The sequence below is a fragment of the Rhyacophila brunnea genome, unplaced genomic scaffold (assembly GCF_057557595.1).
Source record: "Rhyacophila brunnea isolate RB1 unplaced genomic scaffold, BYU_Rbru_1.0 scaffold_13, whole genome shotgun sequence".
Taxonomy (NCBI): domain Eukaryota; kingdom Metazoa; phylum Arthropoda; class Insecta; order Trichoptera; family Rhyacophilidae; genus Rhyacophila; species Rhyacophila brunnea.
Genome location: NW_028232785.1, coordinates 27,532,409 through 27,555,496, shown reverse-complemented (window position 1 = coordinate 27,555,496; position 23,088 = coordinate 27,532,409). Strand labels below are relative to the sequence as shown.

Sequence of the window (23,088 nt, the reverse complement as noted above, 5' to 3'; positions counted from 1 at the left end):
CACGTACCTATAAACGTAAATTTTAAATTTGGAAAATCGACATACTTACACAATAAATCGAAAAATAGAAACATTACGGTAAAAAATAGAGACATTAAATTTTCTGATTCTGAAACACCAGAACACCGAATATAAGACAGAACATACACGTTAACGTAGGAGAGAGACAGGGACATGACGTATGATTGTATAGTAAGTTATATTGTAGTTACGTATTGATAAAACATGCATTTAATTGATAAAACTCCATTATAATAGTTTCGAAATGAGCTTATTTTTAAATAAGAATGAAGCAAAATAACTTTGTTTCAAAACAATTATATTGTAGGTTTTTTTAACCGTTGAACGTTTTACTGCCGGTAAATGTAAGCTTATGTATTCTCTTATTCACTCATATGGCAGTGTATTATTGTCGATAGTATATATTTTATATATTTCAATAAAAGCACTGGCGGTCAGTCATAAATACATAACCACATTGCAAACGTCACACACACATTGTTATCGTAATTAATCCGTCGCTTCGGCGTGCGAAAATGTCTTACTGCGTATTTTCACGGAGATACCAAACGTGGATTCTGGAGCCTACTTTCCCGACTGATCAAGATTTATCAAAGTATGAGGCTTTAACTAGATGAGATAAGTAGCTTATACTAGATATATAACTAGTGAGTACCCGGCATGCGTTGCAAAGGCATTCAAAGAAAGAAAGTGTTTGTGTTTTAATTTAAGTGCTTTTGGAAACACAATATTTTTTGTTTTTCCGTCTGGTGCGTACACGAATAAATCAGAAGGTTTTCCAACGCGTGAGCAGGCCACATACAGCTGTCCATGTGAGAAGCATGGATTTTCCAAATTTGGTATAGGAACGCATACGAATAGAAGAAGAAGGAGATGGTTGTACTGATTCAGAAATCTTCGCAGGTGTGCGCAAAACAACTGATGAAAGTTTCATCGCAATCGGATGAATGGTATAGGAACCATACGAATAAAAGTGTAGTTATGTTACAATACTTATGAGACGGGTCCGAAGTCCGCATCTCGGTACCTACAATAAGATATTGTGCGAAGCGATATAGAGACTCAGATAGTAACGGACCAGGTACTTAGATTGGAGTGACATCTCCGATGAAATATTATTCACTATTTATATACCTAATCAAAATAATATTCTTTTTATTGAAATAATCTAGTCAGTTATTACCTGGCGTATACGTCAATGGATGATGACAGTTATTTATTTTAATTTTTATACACTTATATAACGTCGAAGTATTGTCTATGGCATAAATTTATTTGCATGAACTCATTTTTTTATAAACTTTGGTGTATGTATTCTTTTTCCACCCTGTCAAGTCCCAACATTGAGGCATAGGGCAAGCACAAGTTGGCGCCACTTCCCTCTGTCCGTCGCCAATTCTTGCGCCTCTCGCTATGTCAGACCTGCAGCACGTAGGTCGCTCTTGTAGCACCGCTGCAGGGTGAGGAGGGGCCGGCCACGGCGACGGAACCCTTAAGTGTCATAAGGGTACGAAGTGTCGCACTCTTTGGCGGCATCTGGAATACGTGTCCCAGCCACGTAAAGCGTATCTTCGTGATAACTTCAATCACCGAAGGCTGCTGTGTCTGCTCATGAACTCGGATGTTTGTAACGCGGTCGTACCAATGTACCCCTAAGATTCGGCGGAGACATCGACATGGTCCTCACAGAATACAGCTTTGACCTCCACGCGACTCCAAGTTGGCTGAAAGTTGGTATATTTATAGTAAGTCGGTATTTTGTTTATAGTTCAATTATATTATGGGAATTACAAAATTCTGAAAATAATTCAAAAAAACTTGTAAATTATACATTAATATTTAGTTGCATGGCACTATTTTTTATATGAAAAATCTGTATATTATATTATATATAATAAAATGAAAAACTTATAATGTAGGTAATAGGGAAAATAATGTTTATTAATTATTGAACGTAGAAAAACACACCTTACAGTCAGGATTTTAATAATTAAGTAAGTACATAATAAATTATCATTTGATTGCTTTTTGCAGAACGAATATTATGGCATATTTTTCGAACGCATATTATGACATTTTTGTATCACAGCAGCTTGGTTGCTTTATGCAAATCGAAAATGCCATATTCTGCGATTTGCAAAATCTTTAATGGACATTTATATGAGATTTTTGTATGACAGCAGCTTGGTTGATTAATTGTGCAGAGCGTAAAACAAACGTGTGAGATTATAAAAATCACAATAATTCATTTTTTTCAAAATTGTGGCTTGGCTGGTTGTGTATAACTACGCTCAATTAACCTTGCCATATTACTATGAGTCCCCACCCGAAAATGGTTCCAGCCTCAATAGGTAGGTATCCAGAGGAGACCTCCCCCAAATCGTCAAATTTTGTGGGGTTACATTAGGTTAGGTTAGGTTTTCCGTCTAGAATTCATGAATTTTGCGAAAATCGGCTATGAAAATTAGTGCTGTTCTCGCCTGGCTTCCCTTAAGGCTATACCTCAGTTGAGGCACGGTCTAAAAAGATCGTGGCTAGGCGATGCGCGGATTGCGGGTCGCGTGTGCAAATGACGCAAGCCAAACGAAATATAATTTGTCATATAAATCCAAAATGCGTCCATTTAATATTTTGTTTATTGTTCTATCAGTAGAAGTTGCGACTGAACTGTCGAGCCGTGCAGACGTGTTTTTGCATCGCTATTATTTCGCTTTCGTTATCTTCAATTTTGACCCCGCTATTCACAAGTTTTTGATCCCGTTTCTTTACTAATACCTTCGCGTGCCCTTGGAATACGATTTGTGAATTTTTGGTGTGTTTTCCCATTGGACTTTCCCGGGAATTGTGACTTTTAATTCATTTAATAATAGTTACCTAATTATTGTAACAATAATATTTATTGTGCGATAAATTGTGTTTGAGTGAGTGACGTGTGACGAGTGTTACCTAGCGCCATGGTCAACCACAAAGGGGACCCCATGCAATTGGAAGGAATGTCCACTAGGAAGCGGAAGTCGGACGTGGCTGAGGGTATTGGTGACCCAAAGCAGGCCCCCAAGGTCAAGGATAAAAGGCCTGAGAAAGAAAAAGAGAAAGACAAGCAGAGCGCTTCCACTTCAAAGGGCAAGGGCGTTAAGTCAAGGGCTGGTTCAACCTCAGCATCTTGCGAGGAGATCAGTCCCGTGGCTTTGAGTATTCTCTCTGAGTCTCAGGAAAATGCGTCTAGGGCGACGATTGCCATCAAGAGGGCGCTTGCCACCCTCGAGAAGAACAGTCGTATTGCCAGAGCAACCGTAAACGCGGTAGCCGAGGAGCTTGAGATGGCAATCATTGAAGCGTGGGCCATGGCGATAGAGCTGGAGGCGCACAAGGCAATTGTGAAGGATCGTGCCTCCTTAACGAGAGCCATCATCCAGGCTCCTTCTAATGCTCCTCCCAGGGCTCTTTGGAGTGACGTAACCCGTAGAGAGGCTCAACCAACTAGAGTCTCCGAATGGCTACCAGTTCCTCCGAAAACTGTCGGGGGTGATGTTTTATCCGATTAAGGAGGGCCAAGAATCGACTGCCACAAAGGAAGCGGTCCTGAAAACTATTGTGCCTGAAACTTTGGGGGTGCACATCACCGGGGTACGCAAGATCCGGGGAGGCGGGATCATCGTGCATCCCAAAAGTGACGACAAGGCTAAGCGGCTCATGGCTGCTCCTGGGCTGACTGAGGCCGGCTTAAAGGCCCAAGTCGCGGGGAGAAAGCTTCCCCGCGTCATAATTTTTAATGTACCCATTGAGACGACAGAAGAGCAGCTCAAGGAGCCAATCATAAACAATACCCAGGAGGCGTCTGGCCTTGCATCTGAGGGTTACGCTGGAACCAAACTGAGCCACAAGGCGGGACCGAAGACCGAACGTTGTCATATGATAATGTCGATTCCGGGAAAGGCTCGAGAGGCGCTGCTTAATGATGGCAGACTTTTCATGGGGTGGAATTCGTTCCCTGTGCGTGACTTTTGCGGTGTTGTCAAGTGTGCAAAGTGCCACTTATACGGACACATGGCGAAGAGTTGCAACGCTAAGGTTACAACGTGCGGCCACTGCACTAGATAAGGGCATGACAGAGCAGACTGCCCCACCGTTGACGAACCGGGCAAGTGCCCTGCGTGCACGCGCTACAAGAAGCCGAACGGTCACTTGGTTACCGATCCCGACTGTCCCGCGCGCCTACACGCTATTGAAGAGGAAAGAAGCCGCACTGATTACTGTCCGCAATGATCTCCTTCGCTCAGATCAACTTGGGCAGAGGTCGAGCCACATCTGCCGAGCTGCTTGAGGTTGCTCGGGATCAGAATACGGACATAATTATGATACAAGGGCCATACGCCTTTGGTCCCAATCGGGGCCTAAGCGGTGGCCGTATCATACAAGCTACCCCGAAATCTCTAGCTTGCATATTTGTGATTGAGACCGCACTGACTGTGTTGCATCTCTCGCATCTATCCAATAAGCTCTTCGCGGTGGCGGAGATTGCTAATAACAGGGGGCTCTCCATTGTAGTTATATCTGCGTATTTTCAGTACAGTTCTTCTACCCTGTATTGCACAAAACAACTGGAGAAAATCTTATATGCTTGCAGAGGCAAGCAGATAATTGTTGGGGCGGACGTTAACGTCCATTCCTTGCTCTGAGCCCCCTCTGGGCCCAGACGTAACAAGGACAAACCTGAGCCACTCGAGGAGCTCTTGGCCGCCTTTGATTTGACGGTGCTAAATGACCCTAACGGGCCGGCCACTTTCTCCACCAGAAATGGTGAGTAACATATTGATGTCACTCTGACATCCAGTGGCGTTGCCAGACGCGCCGTGGACTGGCAGGTCCACACGGATGCGGTGGCTAGCGATCACCGTCTGATCACATTTTTGTTCAGAGTTGCGGGAGATGCGGCTCCATTGAGCCAAACCGAGAGCGTACTACTTTCCAGGCGCTTTCGGACAAGCGGTGTCAATTGGGATGCTTTTGACGTCAAAATTGGTGGACTGGCCTCTGCCATGTCGGCTGACGATCTCCACCAAAGAGCCAATGACTTGACTGCGTTCATTACTCAAACTGCGGAGTCCACGCTGGGTACAACCTCTCTGAGGCCACCCAACCTTGCGCCATGGTGGATACCAAAATTGACGTCTTTGAGAAGGACCATGAGACTTGGCCAAAGAAAATTGCAAAGAGCTAGAAGATCTCAGAAACACTTACCCAGAAATGACGAACCTACGGAGATTGCTTTAAAATCCGCAAGGGCAAAATTCAAAAAAGAGTTAAATAAAGCCAAGAAAAAGCACTGGCGGGATTTTGTCTCTGAAATGGGGGGCTATGATCCGTGGGGACCGCCTTTCCTAGTGATAAAGCTGGGCTCAAGGCCTGGTGAAGTCATGGCGGCTATGCGGCGCCCCGATGGCACCTTTGCAATGGACAGCGCAGATTCTGCATCCATACTGCTGGAAGCTCTAATTCCACAGGACATACATACGGCACATGAAGATGACAGAAACTGTCAACTACGACTATCTGCAATCTTGCCGTTGGAGACTCTCCGTTTTCCTGAGCTTACCCAGTCGGAGGTGGGATTAATTTTTGATGGCCTCAGGGCAGGCAAAGCCCCCGGACCTGATGGGATCAGCAATGTGATTGCCAGAAGGGCGTGGCTTCGAGCACCTCATGAGATAGTCGGGCTGTATGCTGACTGCATGAGTAGGGGCATCTTCCCGGACTGTTGGAAGAAGGGTCTCCTTAGGATTATACCTAAGATGAGCACACGACCACCGCATGACCCAAAAGCGTACCGTCCAATCACTCTTCTGCCAGTGCTGGGTAAGATATTGGAGCGGTTAATCAGCAGAAGACTGGAGGACCACCTTGAGAGAATCTACCTTATCTCGGAGAGGCAATTTGGCTTCAGATCTGGCAAGTCTACTGAGGACGCTATCAGATTTGCACAGAAATTTGTTGAGGACTCAGAAGGAGTCATTGTGGCAGGCTTCTTTTTGGACATAGCCGGTGCCTTCGGCACCGCATGGTGGCCATTAATTCTATCTAAGCTTCGGCTCCGGCAGATCCCGAGGGACCTCTTTTCCCTAGTGCAAAGCTATTTTAATAAAAGGGAAGTTATATACGACTCTAGCACTGAATTGATTTACAGGGAGACCACCATGGGGTGTCCGCAGGGTTCCGTGCTTGGCCCCTTGCTATGGAATATACTTTTTGACGATGTTTTGACGTTACCTCTGCCTCCGGGCTGCGCGCTCGTCGCGTACGCTGATGACCTTCTTTTACTAGTTGGCTCGTCGAGCCGTCCGACACTCGAGCGCGTAGCTAAGGACGCATTATCGAGAATCCTTAACTGGGTAAGCTTAATAAGCTTGTATTTGCACCTGGCAAAACGGAAGCTATCCTCCTCAAGGGCAGCTCAAGGATAAACATAAATAAGCGATCACCCGAAGTGCGCTTCGGCGACTCTGCTATAAGGTTTTCTCGAGAGGCGACCTACTTGGGGGTCGTTCTGGACGAGAATCAGACCTTTTTGACGCATGCTAAAGTAATTGTGGCTAAGGCCAACTCAGCCTATTAGAAGGTTGCTCGCCTGGCGGGCAACAATTGGGGCCTAAAGCCTCGGGCCCTGAGAATCGCCTACGAGGCTATATTCATGGGCATCGCTGGCTATGCCTCCAGCGTGTGGCACACCAAAGCCTCGCTGACAATTGTGAAGAGGGCTCTGCTTAGCGGACAGAGGGCTGCTCTGATTGGCCTTACTAAGGCCTATAGGACCACATCTTCGGATGCCCTAGCGGTCCTTGCGGGGTCTTTCCCCTCGACTTGCACGTTCAAATTAGAGGATCGATCACTCTCCTTATGAGGAGGATCAATACAACTCTCGCCGGTGTCCATCTGACACCGCCATCGAGAGTGGAGGGCGTGAGCTACAGAAAGACTGTATCTGAGCTGGTCTACAAGACCGCATATGCGGCATGGCAGGCGAGATGGGTGGCCTCCTCTACGGGCCGCCAGACTTTTCTATACATTACAGATGTCTCGGTGAGACACATGACGAGGAGACTGGTGCCGACCCACTGGACTAGTCAATTCATGACTGGCCATGGAAACTTTGCGGCCAAACTGCAGGGGTTTGGTTTGGCAGGACATGGGTCGGATTGCTCATGTGGACACGACCAGCAGGACGCAGAGCACGTCCTGTGGGACTGTCCACTTATGGGCCCCGAACGAGCGGAGTTGTTTGCCCGGGTCCGACCCCATTCGGGCCCAATAGGACACGCGGACATGGTGGCAACCGAGGCCAATTTTGCGGCCTTTACTAAATTCGCAAGAGCGTACGGGGGGCGGGACACTCTCGACTCCCATTGCGACTCTTCAAATTAAAGTCACTGATAGTTGTCATATAAATTAACATGCATTCGCACTTCGGTGCAAGGTTGCATCACCAGTCCCGTGCGGCTCTGCTCGGGACAAAATGAGGGCTTAAATTCTTTGATCTGGCACACGTAAGGGTTATGTTAGCCGGCCGCGTATGACGTGGCTGCATATACATAACGGAAGCGGAGGTGGGAATTTACACACCATGTTCTATCAGTAACAATAATAATATTTTCATTGACATGTTTCTTTTTCAAGTAAATAGCTATCGTTTTTAGTCAACTTTTTATGATTTAAGAATTAATACCCACGTCGCCATCACGAAACAAATTGACGTGTTCCCAGCTAGACGTTATCTCTCCGCATGGCAGCGAGTCCAAAATATCGTCACGCCTATAGTTGAAAATTATTTGCCGTTTCACCTGTATGTATCGCCTCAAACCGACTTTAACCGATTTAATTTAAAAAATATCGAATAGCACCTTTTAAGTAGGTACCTATAGTTACATTAATAATTATATACCTAATATAATAGATATGAGATTACTAACAACATTATAAAATCCAGTGAATAAATACAAAGCTTTAGGTAGGTAGGTATAGCAAAACGTTCCTATCTCAATAGTAGTAATGTTGCAAACATTCTCTTGTTTTACATAATAATTGCCGTCTGAGGTTTTTGCACGCTGTACAGGTACATCGACACAAACTGGGCTATGTGGATTTACTACAACATCAATCTTGTCTTCGTCTATGTTCTAGTTTATAGGGTGTTCATCCAAAATTTTCGAATGCGATTTTACGCCAGATATATAATACGCCCGTATAATTGCGTTCATCCAAATTTAGTACATAAGCATCTCGCCGAACCCGAACACCTAATGCCCCTCTACCATAAGTTTAGCGAACCGATTGCTAAATTCGGCAGAGTCCATTTTTGACAGATCGCAACTGACAGCCCGCGTTTGTTGATAATTGTCATAGGTACTTGTTTTCTTCCGTATTTCATTATGATTCAGTGTATTATTTTGATTATTGTAATGGTACTATCTATTTTACAATTGATTCTATAATTGGTGCTTCGTTTTATTCAATCATGAATTCTTTATTTATAGGTACTAAACTTTGCTTTCGTAGATAAAGCTAATCTACAATGCCGCAAATTTCGTAAAAGCGGCGACGTCTCGATTAGTCTAGTTAACGAGATAGAGTCTCGTTAGTAAATACACATCAGACGCAGATTCATGAAATCAAATAAATACAAGTAATATAATATTTTCAACAACTCAATTCACATGATTATGCTGGAATCGATTTATGCATAATAATTACCTATATGGTAGGTAGGTATACTATCACGATAACCATTTACTTTCATTTGTTTATATTGTAATGATTATTTATTCAATAACGTTTATTCGGCATTCGGATTATCCGGCCATAATGTAGTATTAATCGAAAAATAAAAGAAATAATATGAAAGTAAATGTAATAGCGAGTTCAAAATATATGGACCACTAGGGATATCTAGCGGCAAAATGTGAAAAATTGTCATTTATTTGACAGTTAAGTGCCCATAGACATCAAAAACTGACCATAAAGAAAAAATATTTTTCTGTTTTAATATAAGGAATACTTGTTTCAAATAGACGCGCATGTACAAACACCGTTATTTGAATGGAGCATAATGGAACAGGGCGGTACCCGTATATACAATTCCGAAGATAAGTGGGTGAACACTCGACAAGTTTTATTACGGCAATAAACGGTTTCGGCGTAAGGTGAGACCGTCATAAACCATTCGGTTCGGCTTATTTCCATGGAAACCCTATTAATATCCATTTTGCGAATACCTACCTAGGCAGACGTGATATTATCAAAGTGACAGGAACATCGTTAACTGGGCATAGACACACTACAAATTATAGCAGTACGGTGCCAAACTGTGCTGCCATCTTTTTGTCACCGAACTTCAGTACGCGGTCACGAAATTTCTATTATTTTTTGTTAAAAATTGTATTACCAATTGTAATTCGAATCCAATTATGGAACGGAAATATCGGAATTATTAAGTATATTATATTTTTAATTTTGAAATAAAATTAAATCATTTAGAAAAAAACACATTGGTGCGGTACATATTCCATGTAGTTACCAATATACTTTCACACTTACTTTCTTTCTTTTAATAATATTATTATGATATTTCATAGGATAGTTTGCTTAGTTTATTATTTTTATTGTCATGTTTTCGTGGATTTATAAAAAGTTCACCAGACAGCACAGACAATTATAAATTGTGATCGCAGTCCAAATGTCTATGGTAAAAGCCAGACAGCCATTGTGCATTGCGAATAAAACACGTGGCCTGAGGTCGTGAAGGTATTTAGTGATTTTGATATCAAATACACCCTAAAATGGATATAAAAACCGAAACGATAGATGAAATATTGTCTGACAAAACGGCGGAGTTAATCAAAGACGCTGCATACCAATGGAAAGACATAAATCACTTCAAAAGCGAGGGTCGATTTGACGTGACAGTCAAACAGGAAAATATCGAAGACGACAGCAAATGTGTCCTCTTAAAAGAGGTAAGTAGATTCCTAATATTTTGTTTAGGCGCGGATATTTATAATTTTGTCGACAAATGTGCAGTAAATTTTTAAACGGAGTGTTCTATTGCTGGGATATATTGTTTTATAATCCAATGGAACAAAAAACGTTTGTACTACCTACCTACCTATAGTTTTTCCTTCGAATTTACAAAATTAGATTTTAGATACTAGATCAGAATACTTAGGCCATCCGCTCACGCAGAAACTGAATTCTGACAAACTGAATGGTGATGGAACTCATAAACTTGCCAGTGACTGATGCTTTGCCCACAGCGCTACTGAAATCTCATAACCTCAAACTGTCAAACCCATTGTCTTTCCTACTCCAATCTAAGCTTTTTCCGTAATATCTTTACGGTAATATTCTCACAGCCTGTAATTATATAGGCAAGAGTATTTCTCAACTTCTACCACATATTTTTAATTAAAAATCGGGTCGCCCATTTTTTACTTTTGACGTCTTGACTAGTAATTGCTTCTTTAGTTCAGTTCAGTGCTACCAATTTGGTAAGAAAATATGTTTTTTTATCGAATCTAATGATATTGGTACCACTGTTCTATGGGTGACTTAAAACTGAGAGACTGGAAGACTAGCATGTCGCGTCTCTTCGGTTTCGTTCGCGAACGTTTTGAAACTGAGATATTCCAGATTTACCGTCAGCGAGTCGCCATTGAAATACATTAGCTAAATACTGGAGTTTCGGTCTCGTCTTTTTTAAGTATTCGCCTGAGCGGAGGGCCCTATTAAAATAACCTGTTGTTGATAAAGAGACATTGCATCGTTCTTACCATAGTAGAACAATAATTTAACATAGATACAATGTTTTTCAGTCAGCATGTCAAAAATGTGATCAGTGTAACGTCGTTTTTATTGGTGTTTTAAATGTAATCAGACTGATGATCCCATCCCGTAGCACATTTTGAACTTTTAAACGAATATTGTTAAATTATTATACATAAGTATGTTTTGATTTTATTTTATTTTTTTCTATTTTCTCTTCTCTCTTGTGAGGGTAATATTTGTTATAATGTATATCTCATGTTGTGTACGTCTTGAATTTAGATTTGTTATGTCCATAATGTTTTGTTTTCTTAAATAAATATTGTTACTTCCAGTTCCCTGGCATAGGCCTCAATGATAGTAAACATGAGATTTACCTTCCATCAGTCGAAATCATTATACGAGGTATAAGGAGATCTCTGCCACTCTGAGCAGTGTTTACCTGTACCCCTGATAACTATTTTAGAAATAGAGAGTATCAGTTGTTTATTCTCCTAAGATGCAGAACCAACCTGCCACTGATAATAAATGTCAATTGCGAGGGGCGATAACTATGTTTAACCAAATTGCTCCTTTTATATCTTCATTTTTATCGCTTTGATTCCTCTTTAATCTTTATAATAATGTTTATTAAACCTATAATTTGTAATATCCACACTATGTTTAAAAATAAATAAATTGTAAGTAATTGAAAAAAAAAATGAAATTGAAATCACGAGTCTTTAGTCCGATAGGTTACCGTTTTGATACACCCCTATTACAGGCGGGCTTCTCCCGGTGTAAAATAAACATTTAGTAGCTATAAGTCGAAACGTAACTCTGACCTCTAGAAACGGCTTCATAAAACATCTAATCTGATTCCTTCCTCAACCACGTAAGTATTTTTTATTCATAAGTAAAGGCCTTCGTCCGGTGTGTGAAAATCACATATTGGGCGGAGGTGTAATTAAGATACATTTAATTTAATTTAAAAAGTATACATGATGATGGATGAAAGCGATAATTTTAAGACTAAATATAAGTACTTATTCAAATCTAATAAATTTTGCCGGGAACGTTGAAGTCTCCGCGCGCCTGCGCCTAGGTGGTCCTCGTGATTCGTCAAATCGAAAGGATCACGCGGTAAAATTTGGCCAATCACGAGAGTCCTTTTTGCTGAACGGCGTGGGTACGCGAGATTTGAAAAAGAAAAAAATGTCAGTCAGCGTCCCTTTTCCAACGTGTACGGACCTGCGAAGCTTATTGTTAAAACAAAATATGTAAACGTGTAAATAAAAAATGTAAAATATAAAAAGACCACGTTACGAGCACGAAAGACCGTGTTTTATTTACATCTCCAATCGTTTAACTCTTTTTTTTGTGAATCCGGAGTTTGATGGACACTTGAGCTAGCCGCTGGAACTCCGGGTATCTATATCGAAGCAATTACGACATCTTTACATTTTAAATGCCTTTCGAAGTCTAATCGTGACAGGGGCTTTCTCACGAAAAACAAATAAATGCATTTATGCACTTTCGTTTTTGCGGCTAAATCTCGACTTTTCTTCCCGAGTGAATATTTCCAACTTTTTCTCCGCAGAGGGATCGACACGACCTTCCCCTGCGGACAATTTTTTCCCGTTCTTACTAGTCGCCCATTGATCGGAAATGTATTCACATGCAGGCAATCGTATGCTATACAAATGTCATCATTTTAATTAAATTTTACATTGCGTTACCTTACTTTGAAAAGGTTCTAACTGACATTTTGGCCTAAAATGACTTTTTGATGTGAAAAGGCTCTATTAACCATGTTCTATCATATACGTTCATTTCAGAGTCATCTATGGTCAAAAGTGGGAATTAGCAGTATGCCGGACTTCTATCTACATGTCTTTTTATATTCAAAATATGACCATTCCAAATTTCAAACGCTCATAGCTCAAAACATGGTCAAGTGCAATTAGAACATTTTCAAAGTAAGGTAACGATTGCTCAAAAATAGATAATCACGTTATTGATTTTATTTTCTTACCAGAGATTATTACATATTATAATCCTTCGCCTACTCATGAATTTTTGTGCGTATATTTATTTTTGCAAAAATTAATATGTAATGTAGATAATCTTATAATTATTTTTCTATTTATTTACTATATAATTATGTACTAATTACGTACGTACTTTTACTACTTTATTATTTACATTAGGTCTACGCAGCCAATACTTACAATATCTAAGTATTTGATTTTCTTTACAACATTATCCGATATCATATTTTAATTAATTAAAGTATTTTCATAAGTTAATTCTACTCCGAGGAGTGGCTCGCTCACTCGCATGGATGTATTTATTAAAGAGGCTTCTCCCTTTATCTCATAGCGGTTTGAACTCTTACATTTTTTTGTCGCGCGGTTTCAAAATATCACACACGCAGAATAATTTTACATAATGCAAAAGATACAGTTATAAATTAGCTTTAGTTTACAGCATTTAGCTAATGATATCGCTTAAGTTGTTTACATAAAATTGTTTATTTCTAACCTTATATTGTAGACTTTTAAATATTTTTTTTTTTCTTACAAAGACCATTTGGTCAGCCTAAAAAAAAATCATCCACAGTTCACTCTGAGTCGCTGTAAGTCACTTAGACTGAACTATAGGACTTATCACATGTTTCTTTTAGCTTTGTCTCGAGGTAGGCCCCGTACTTTGGTGTATAATCGACATCAACGGTTGGACCCAAACACTTGTGACGTCATAAAATCGTCACAAAAAATGCTAGCTGAAGGCCTGCATTTTGTGGCCGTGTCAATTACCAACTGTGTAATAGTAGCAACCTCACAGCTACGGGAGTGTTAATTAACCCGTTATGCAAAAATGAGCCTCTTCGCAGAACGCAATTTTGCAATCAAATGGGATTATAAGTTTCGCGAATTGACGTCTGTTTTTTAAAGTAAATTTTCATAATTTGGTAGCGTTGCTCTAGTATGATCATCATAAATTTCTAGTGAGCGCAGTATCACAGATTGGTTCTATTTTTTCAATCTTAAAAAAAACCCCATTATTTATAGCAATCAACACAATATAGTATTTATGCAACATTAAGGAACACAATCATATTTTTTTATATTAATTTTGAATTAAATGAACCAACCTTTTTTTACAGATTTCTACACGGCAATGTTTCACAGCACGTCACAGTAATCCACTGGACATCGTTAGTAAAGATACACTTAACAATGACCTGGCCACTAACAACATAACACAAGCAACCGATAAAATCAAAAATATGATGATACAGCATTCAGAGATAACTATCGACGAACAGAACTTAAAAAAAGAAGTTCAGAATTTATACTTGCCAAAGGTGGTTCGAATTAATTTGAGAAGAGTTACATATTTTCCACATAACTTTATTTGCAATGATTGTTGTGGAGTGTTTGAATCTGTAAATCATCTGAATAGTCACTACATTTCATGCATGAAGTCTCAGCATTTTAAATCAGATAAGACTCATACAAAGGAAAAACTATATCAATCGAATGATCGCTCACATAAAATTAAGCGTGTTAGTCACAAGATGGTAGGTGAAAAACCACATCAATGCAATGTGTGTTTTAAAAGATTTCTGAAAATCGGTCATCTCAAAGAACATAAAATGACGCATACTGGTGAAAAAACACATCAATGCAATGTGTGTTTTAAAAGATTTCTGCAAACCGGTTATCTCAAAAAACATAAATTGATACATACTGGTGAAAAACCACATCAATGCGATGTGTGTTTTAAAAGATTTCTGCTAATCGATCATCTCAAAAAACATAAAATGACACATACTGCTGAAAAATCTCATCAATGCGAAGTGTGTTTTAAAAAATTTCTGCAAATCTGGCATCTCAAAGTACATAAAATGACGCATACTGGTGAAAAACCACATCAATGCGATGTGTGCTCTAAAAAATTCCTGCGAATCGATCATCTTAAACAACATAAAATGACACATACTGCTGAAAAATCTCATCAATGCGAAGTGTGTTTTAAAAAATTTCTGCAAATCGGTAATCTCAAAGTACATAAAATGACGCATACTGGTGAAAAACCACATCAATGCGATGTGTGCTCTAAAAAATTCTATCAAAGCGGTTGTCTCAAAAAACATAAAATGACACATACTGGTGAAAAACCACATCAATGCAATGTGTGTTTTAAAAGATTTCTGAAAATCAGTTATCTCAAAATACACAAAATGACACATACTGGTGAAAAACCACATCAATGTAATGTGTGTTTTAAAAGATTTCTGCGAATCGGTACTCTAAAAATACACAAAATGACGCATACTGGTGAAAAATCACATCAATGCGTTATATGTTTTAAAAAATTTCTGCTAATCAATGATCTCAAAAGACATAAAACGACGCATACTGGTGAAAAACCACATCAATGCAATGTGTGTTTTAAAAGATTTCTGCAAACCGGTGATCTCAAAAAACATAAATTGATACATACTGGTGAAAAACCACATCAATGCGATGTGTGTTTTAAAAGATTTCTGCTAATCGATGGTCTCAAAAGACATAAAATGACGCATACTGGTGAAAAACCACATCAATGCGATGTGTGCTCTAAAAAATTCAATCAAGTTGGTTCTCTCAAAACACATAAAATGACACATACTGGTGAAAGACCACATCAATGCGATGTGTGCTCTAAAAAATTCCTGAGAATAGATCATCTCAAAAAACATAAAATGACACATACTGCTGAAAAATCTAATCAATGCGAAGTGTGTTTTAAAAAATTTCTGCAAATCGGTCATCTCAAAGTACATAAAATGACGCATACTGGTGAAAAACAACATCAAAGCGATGTGTGCTCTAAAAAATTCTATCAAAGCGGTAGTCTCAAAAAACATAAAATGACACATCATACTGCTGAAAAACCTCATTAATGCGATGTGTGTTTTTTTTTTGGATTTCTTGTTATTAGTACTCTAAAAAAACATAAAATGGCAAAAACTGACGAAAAACTACATCAATGCGATGTGTGTTTAAAAAAATACATCCAAATTTTAATCACATAAATGCATAAAATGACACGTGGTGAAAAACCACATCAATGCTATTGGTATTTTATAATATTTCTGCAAATTGGTAATCTTAAAATACATAGAATGCGACATACTGGTGAAAACCACATCAATGGTATGTGTGTTTTAAAAGATCTCTGGAAATCTGTACTCTCAAAAAACACAAAATGACTCATTGTCACACTTCAGCACTTGGGCTTCTCCCTGTGCTAATAATTGTCAAATTTGAATAGTCCTAAATATATCCCTGATCTCACAAACAAGCGGTTTAATAAACAATTAGTTGAATGTCTTGATTAGCTGTCCAATGTTTATTTTAGGTAAAGACCCGTGTGTCGAGGTTTGAATGCAAGGCGGGCATGAATTTATAGAAAAATCAAAAGTACGAAAGATGAAGCATGGAATTGATTTATATAACAATGGTATTGCTTTTATAAATAACTATGTACCTACTGTACGACAACATTATTAAGGCGACAACAGGAAGTCGCCCGTGTCGCGTATAGAATATTTCTCAGTGTTGTCATTTTTTGAGAAAACAAATCCTGCGAAATTAGGTTTTTAATTTATATCAATTCTACTATCAGTAAGTTATTAATTTATAAGTCTAATCATTGTTCGATAAGTATCAATAGAAAAATTTTTCAAATAATTTCACCTCATTACTATTATATTAGGTTAATTAATACAGCGTAATTATTGAATTTGGAAGAAAATCCATCATTGAACCCACATTAACTGATAATATTGCTGCAAGTATTTATGAATTAAATAATTAGGAGAACACAAATTATGACTAAATAAGTAGAAGTGAAAGATATAACATATTCAATATTATATTGATGACCTAATTACATTTTTTTATAATTTAAAAATTACTACTTTAAATCGTATTTTTAGCAAAATTGTTGTAGAAACACATACCTGCTGTGAAAATATTTTTCTATAAGTAAATTAAATTATATCCACCTAACATTATAAATTTTAAAACAATATGTACCTACTTATCGGTTTAAAAGTTCCATGACAACTAATTAATTAACCGTAAATACAAATAAGATTAAAATAATTGATAACATCATTATTATGTAAGGTCATCAACACAACTTTTAAAAGTACATTTCCAAGGACACAACATTAAAAATTGATTAAACCAATCATCATGTGAGGTATTCTATACCAGACATATTGGCTTCGCCATCACTCGATACTAATTCACTTTCACTACTGCTGTCAAAATCGACACTAAAAACTAAACTTTGGTCACTCGTAGTCTCACAACATATATCTTTTACCATATAATCCTCTTCCAAATGTATTGTGTGATCACATTGTTTTTTCCAATCGTCCGGTGTGATCGTTCCAAAAGCATCTTCTGTTAGCCTCTGCATGTCAGCTGCTCGGTAATCAACATTATTACTTGCAATTCTTCTTTTCACAAGTGACCACATAAATTCTATTGGGTTAAGATCACAGTGGTACGGTGGTAGACGATCTACTGTTGAGCCTTTTTCTTTGTCAGCTCGTCGAATAAATACTTTGGCGGTGGTTTATTTCTATCAATTATTTCTTTTAATTTAATTTTAACCATATTTTATTCGAATATAATATTATTTTCTTTCAGCCATTCTTTCATAACGCTTTTTTTATTGGCCATAGTTGGCGGTTTATTTATTTTAACGCTATGGTAAGGGGCATTATCGATAACTATTATAGAATTTGTGGGAATGTTTGGAACAAGGCGTGTTTCCACCCATTGTTTAAAATTAGCTATATTCATATCGTCATGGTAGTCTCCAGATTTTAATTTAGGTTTAAATACTACCAATCCATTATTATTAAACCCATTTTCACTCCCAACATGTATTATGCATAATCGAGGACCAGCGGATTCCGGTTTCAAAACTCCTCTAATATCATCACTATGCCAACATTTATTCATAACATAGGATGCGTGCACGTATGTTTCATCTACATAGGACACAGGACGATTATCACCAAGTCGATTATTTCGCATAGTGTTGAAATATCTACCTCTCCACGCAACTATGTCGTGTCTCTCTATGACAGGGGTTCCCAACCCCGTGCCCGCGGGCACCATGGCGCCCGCGGAACGATTCGTATGTGCCCGCCACTATTCGACAGAGACAGAATTTTCACGCTCTCGTGCATTTCACACATATGAATAAAATGCTAGGTAACAATGAATTAAACGTGTCATTATTTATTAAGCATCTTCAAGTGTTAAAAAAACAATTTAAAGAGAGATTTTTGCAGTTTACAGATATCGAGCCAATTGTTTCCTTCTGTATCAATCCTTTTACTTGCCAAATAAATGTAATGGAAATGGCCGCATGTATTGCAGATTTTGTTCAAGGTAAGACAGAAGAACTAGAGTTAGAAATTTTGGAGCTTAAGAATGATATTTTACTTAAATCTTTAATATCAGAGGACTTTTGGAATACAGTGGACAGAGAAAAGTTCCCATTTGTGAAAAAAGCGGCATATAAAATTGAATCATTTTTCGGTTCGACATATTTATGCGAATCATTGTTTTCAAACATGAACTTAATAAAATAAAATCAAGATATAGATCTCGACTCACCGATGAGCATCTTTATGATTGTTTGTAACAAGATTGTCGTCATACTCTCCTAATTATGAGGCACTGGCCAATGATATGCAATGCCAAAGATCACATTGACATATTGATATTCTATTTTTTTATAAAATGTTTTCTTTGTATTTGTGTTTTTTGTTTTCTTTGTTTACGTTTTGTAAATACATTTCTCCGTGTGTATGGAATTTGAATAATAGTTTTATTATTTTGAAACATTTTTGTTTATTATTTATTAATAAATTATGAATATAAGAAAATAAATTATGGAAAAATGAGAAGTTATGAAAGGAGTTTGTCGATTAAAAATAGGTGGTGCCCGCCACCCTACCGATATTTTAGAATGTGCTCTAGAGTACAAAAAGGTTGGTAACCCCTGCTCTATGATAACATTTCTTTTAGAAAGGCTTTTTATAAATTTAAACCCTAGCTTATGTAACCATCGCCGTAAAAATTCTTTGCTCCCTTGAAAGTCCATGCACTCTCTTAAAGAAACCAGTAAGGTTCGCAGCACCGGAACTTGTTTGCGGACAGTATAAAACTCCTGCACTTTTTGACGTATGGTACATAAGTCCATACTGTCCAATGCAATCTTATTTTTCCCACGGCGTTTTTTTCCAGGCGTTACGAGGAGGCACTCGCTGTAGTCATTTCTTTCTTGATTCTCGAAACTGTCCTTGGGGATATTCCTGTAAATTAATGATACACTTCGTATAAGTATCTATATAATTTTAAGCATTTTTGTAAATTTTACATCTCTGCCAGTGTACTTAAATGATTATTTATACTTAATTATAATACGTCTAAAAATATTAATAAAACATATTACGATACACACAACTATATAATAAACACACATAATTCCCAGTATTTGGGGAAATATTTCTAGTATTACAACAATGAATTTTGACATACCTGACATAGCCACCACCCGTGATATGGGCTTGATTAAGTATTGTATAGGCTCGCCTTTTAAATGCAACTCTTTTTCTTCTTTCACAATACATCAAAAGTTTACTAATAATATTTCGAACATCACTTCGTCTTGTTTTAGACATCTTTTGAATAAAAAAGCTTCAAATTACGTAAATAGATAGATGCCTCCAATACGACTGTCAAAAATGTAATGAATAATTTGGGGGCGTTCCTTATTTGAAACCGGAAGTTCGATTGTAGTTCACAGTTTTGCCACGTAGCCAAGATGAAGTTGCCGGACAATAGTATGTAAATTTTTATTTGTTAATAAATAAGTAAAACCATGATTAATAAATAAGTAAAATCATAAAATGTTTGTTATGGCCAAATAAGGATACTTGCCAAAAATGAAAAAAAGAAGAAGAAATGTGAGGAATTGAAAGAGCATCATGACGAAGCTGACTGCATATTCAGCTAAGAGTTGTGATAAAGAGTACAGCTTGCAAGATCCCTCTTGCCAAATTGTAACATTTGACATGCAGCAATGTCTGCCCACACCAGCTGTTGAAAGTTCCCCGGCCTTTTACAAACGACAGCTATGGATGTTAAATTATTTGACAGTGCATGGATTTGATAATTACCAGGGATATTGCTATGTGGACGTAGTTATGCAGAAAGTAGCCAGTCCACAAAAAATTAAATAAATGAGTTATGATATAGATCAGATGCGAGAAGGTTTTCTCTACGTTCTGCTGAAAATTTTCAAGCCGCAAAAAAATTATTCTTGAAATAAAGTACTATAGAAATATTCTGCTTATCATACAAGTCGGACACTTGTGTGATCAGCAGAAAACAATCACACCACTCTAGTTACTATTACGATAAAATATGGATGATTTTGAATTCTGTTTAAAACAGTCAAAGTCAGTTGATCATATTCTACATTTAATTTTATAAGCAAATATTCATTTTATTAAATCTGCATAAAATGACCAAGCCTATTGTCTATTTTCAGCATTAGTATTGTTGATAGAATATATTGAAACACATGTTACACAGAAAACAACCAAAGATAGTTGATCGCTTACTGCATTTCAATCAGTTTCAAATACAACATAAAACGCAATCTGTTGAAGCCTAGCTAGGCGGCATAAACGCATACTGCAGACCCGTGATTCTCTACATGGTCACGTCATTATACACGTAATTTCTATGTAATTTGACAGTTGCGCTCCCGCCAATAAAGCATTGTCATTCGCGTCAAAGTTTTTTAGCGACGGTTGTGTTACGTTTTGTCGCTATTGTTATTTTTTAATAGATATCTTCAGATATTTGTGCTCGTCTACAAGAAAGTGTACTTTATTGTAGTCTTATAAAAATGGATAGCCGAGGACGACGCATGGTTGAAATGGCACGATCAATATCTAAAAATTCAAACGCGAACATACACACTGGGTTCGTCTGTAGTCTGTCGTCCGATGTTTTGTCAGACATTACAAATTTCTGCTGGCACAGTTCACACGTACCTTACAAAATGTTCTTCACTTGGTCCGCTCAAAGATCAGCGAGGAATCAACCAGGGAGGTGACGTTCACCCCGGTCCGGGAATAGTCCTAAAGGTACTCTATCTGCAACCGGTCCTGCCCTCGGACCGATTAAGAACCTTTGTTTGGCTAGCTCGATACTATTCGGGGAGAGGGTGATCAACTAAAGTTCTCGATTGACACCTTTGGAATGCACTTGATCATTATTATTTAACTTTATATTATTTAGGACCACTACCTAGTGATAGGTTAGCACCTAGATCATTAATTATCCGATAGTCTTTCAGATCGAACTTATTTTCGTAAATGTTTACGTAAGCGTCAAAGACAGCTGACTATCTGTCACTTCTCTTAGTATTAGATGCTTTTCACGAAATGTTTCGTTGGTTGTTTTTCAAAATAAAAATGAAAACTCCTTTTAGTAATTCAATTCAAATTATTTATTAAATTATTCTCGATAACAAATTTAATTTCTTTTCTTAATTAATTATAATCGACAATCATACACTTTAGTTTAATTTCGAATAATTACATAATTATTTTATACTCTTATTTAAATTAATTATTAAATAAAGTTAATCAATTATAATTGTTTTATGTTTAATTAATGTACGATTACACACTTATAACTAAGAGTCGCCGACCGTATACTTTAAGAAACTATGCTCCTTTTATATATATAATAGATCGCGAATAGATGACGTGTACTATGACGATATGTTTACTATATCATCTGACAGCTCGAGCCACGTGTCGTTCACGATGACGTTTCAACTCGCGACACGTCAGACGTAATCTTCGTAAACGAATGAATATCGGAGAAATATCCAAAAACTAAGCGAATTCAGATCGCCTCCGGGCACAATCTCCCGGGAATACTGAAAAACCGACGACTGGCTGTACATAAAGTGCGGACCGTTATATAGACTCCCGGCGGGAAAAACCCGAGATTTTGACGTCATTCGAAATATGGACCAATGGGAGATCGTTCTACCTCCTCCACAGAGCTAATGGCCAGAGTTTCGGACCAATCATAGAAAAGCTGTTTATTTCCCGGCTTTTCCGGAAAATTATGATCATTCAATAGAATAAAAATATATAATTAATTAATACCTATAGGCGGTACAAGTTTAATAACAATCGTGAAAGTCCTTATAGGGCTTTTGACACAAATTGTCCAAATATCTGTTAGTTCGTTTATCGAGCTAACGGAAAGGAAAAATGAAAATATTTTCGCTAAAAATAATACGTAACAAAGACGTGAGTCATTAAAATCACCGTCCAAGAACATGGATATAATAAGACTGGCAGAAATCGCAGTTGTCCGTTTCTTTTATGCAGAACTTTTGCGGGCTAATTACGGATAGCCGGAAAGGGTTGCGATTAAAATTTATTCAATTATATTTATGGAACACTTCAACTTAAAGGTATAACATTAGTTTCAATCAAAATTTCTATGACAAGTCTTTATTTATTGAGTTTGAAAATTACCTATTTTGGGTAATTTAATATTGATCTGTCGAGGTTAATTGACAGATCTAAAGAATAATTTTTATTCGTAAATTAAGAGAGCAACCGAGTCCTCAGACTTACATTATCAGAATTTCCATTTTCGAAATTCCTTCATTTAACTTTTACAAAAGTAGGTACTTAAATTGGTACCCTTTTTATTACGATTCGAAATATTAATTTATTATTTAAATTAAGTGTGCGTAATCAGTACTTACAAAACGTAATCATTAGATTTTAATTACGACAATATTTGATATCATAATTTATTTATTTAAGGCATTTGACTTTGGCCGCGGCGAAAACATCGCGACTTAATTTAGAAAAATAAAATTTATTTTTATATAATTCAAAATCAGATTAAATAGAAATGGACATTTATTTACAATGTTTAGCAAATGATATCTCAAAAGTCGTTTACAATTTATTATCTATTTTTAACCTTAATCCTATACATTTCAATTACTTACATTCCACCTTATAAGACCATTTGGTCCCCTTGAAAAAAATTCATCCGTAGTTCATTCTGAGGGGCTATATGTCACTCAGACTGCACTACGGGACTCAATACACAATAACTATAGCTTTGTTTAGAGATT

General features: G+C 37.6%; 1 protein-coding gene across 1 annotated transcript; it reads left to right on the top strand.

The window, feature by feature from the left end:
• Window positions 1–9,851: 9,851 nt before the first annotated feature.
• Window positions 9,852–16,875, top strand: LOC147077129 (uncharacterized). The gene is made up of 2 exons (XM_085941003.1): window positions 9,852–10,028; window positions 13,982–16,875. The coding sequence occupies exons 1-2, from the start codon at window positions 9,852–9,854 to the stop codon at window positions 15,764–15,766; spliced, it is 1,962 nt and encodes a 653-aa protein (XP_085797129.1). The 3' UTR covers window positions 15,767–16,875.
• The last annotated feature ends 6,213 nt before the right edge of the window (window positions 16,876–23,088 follow it).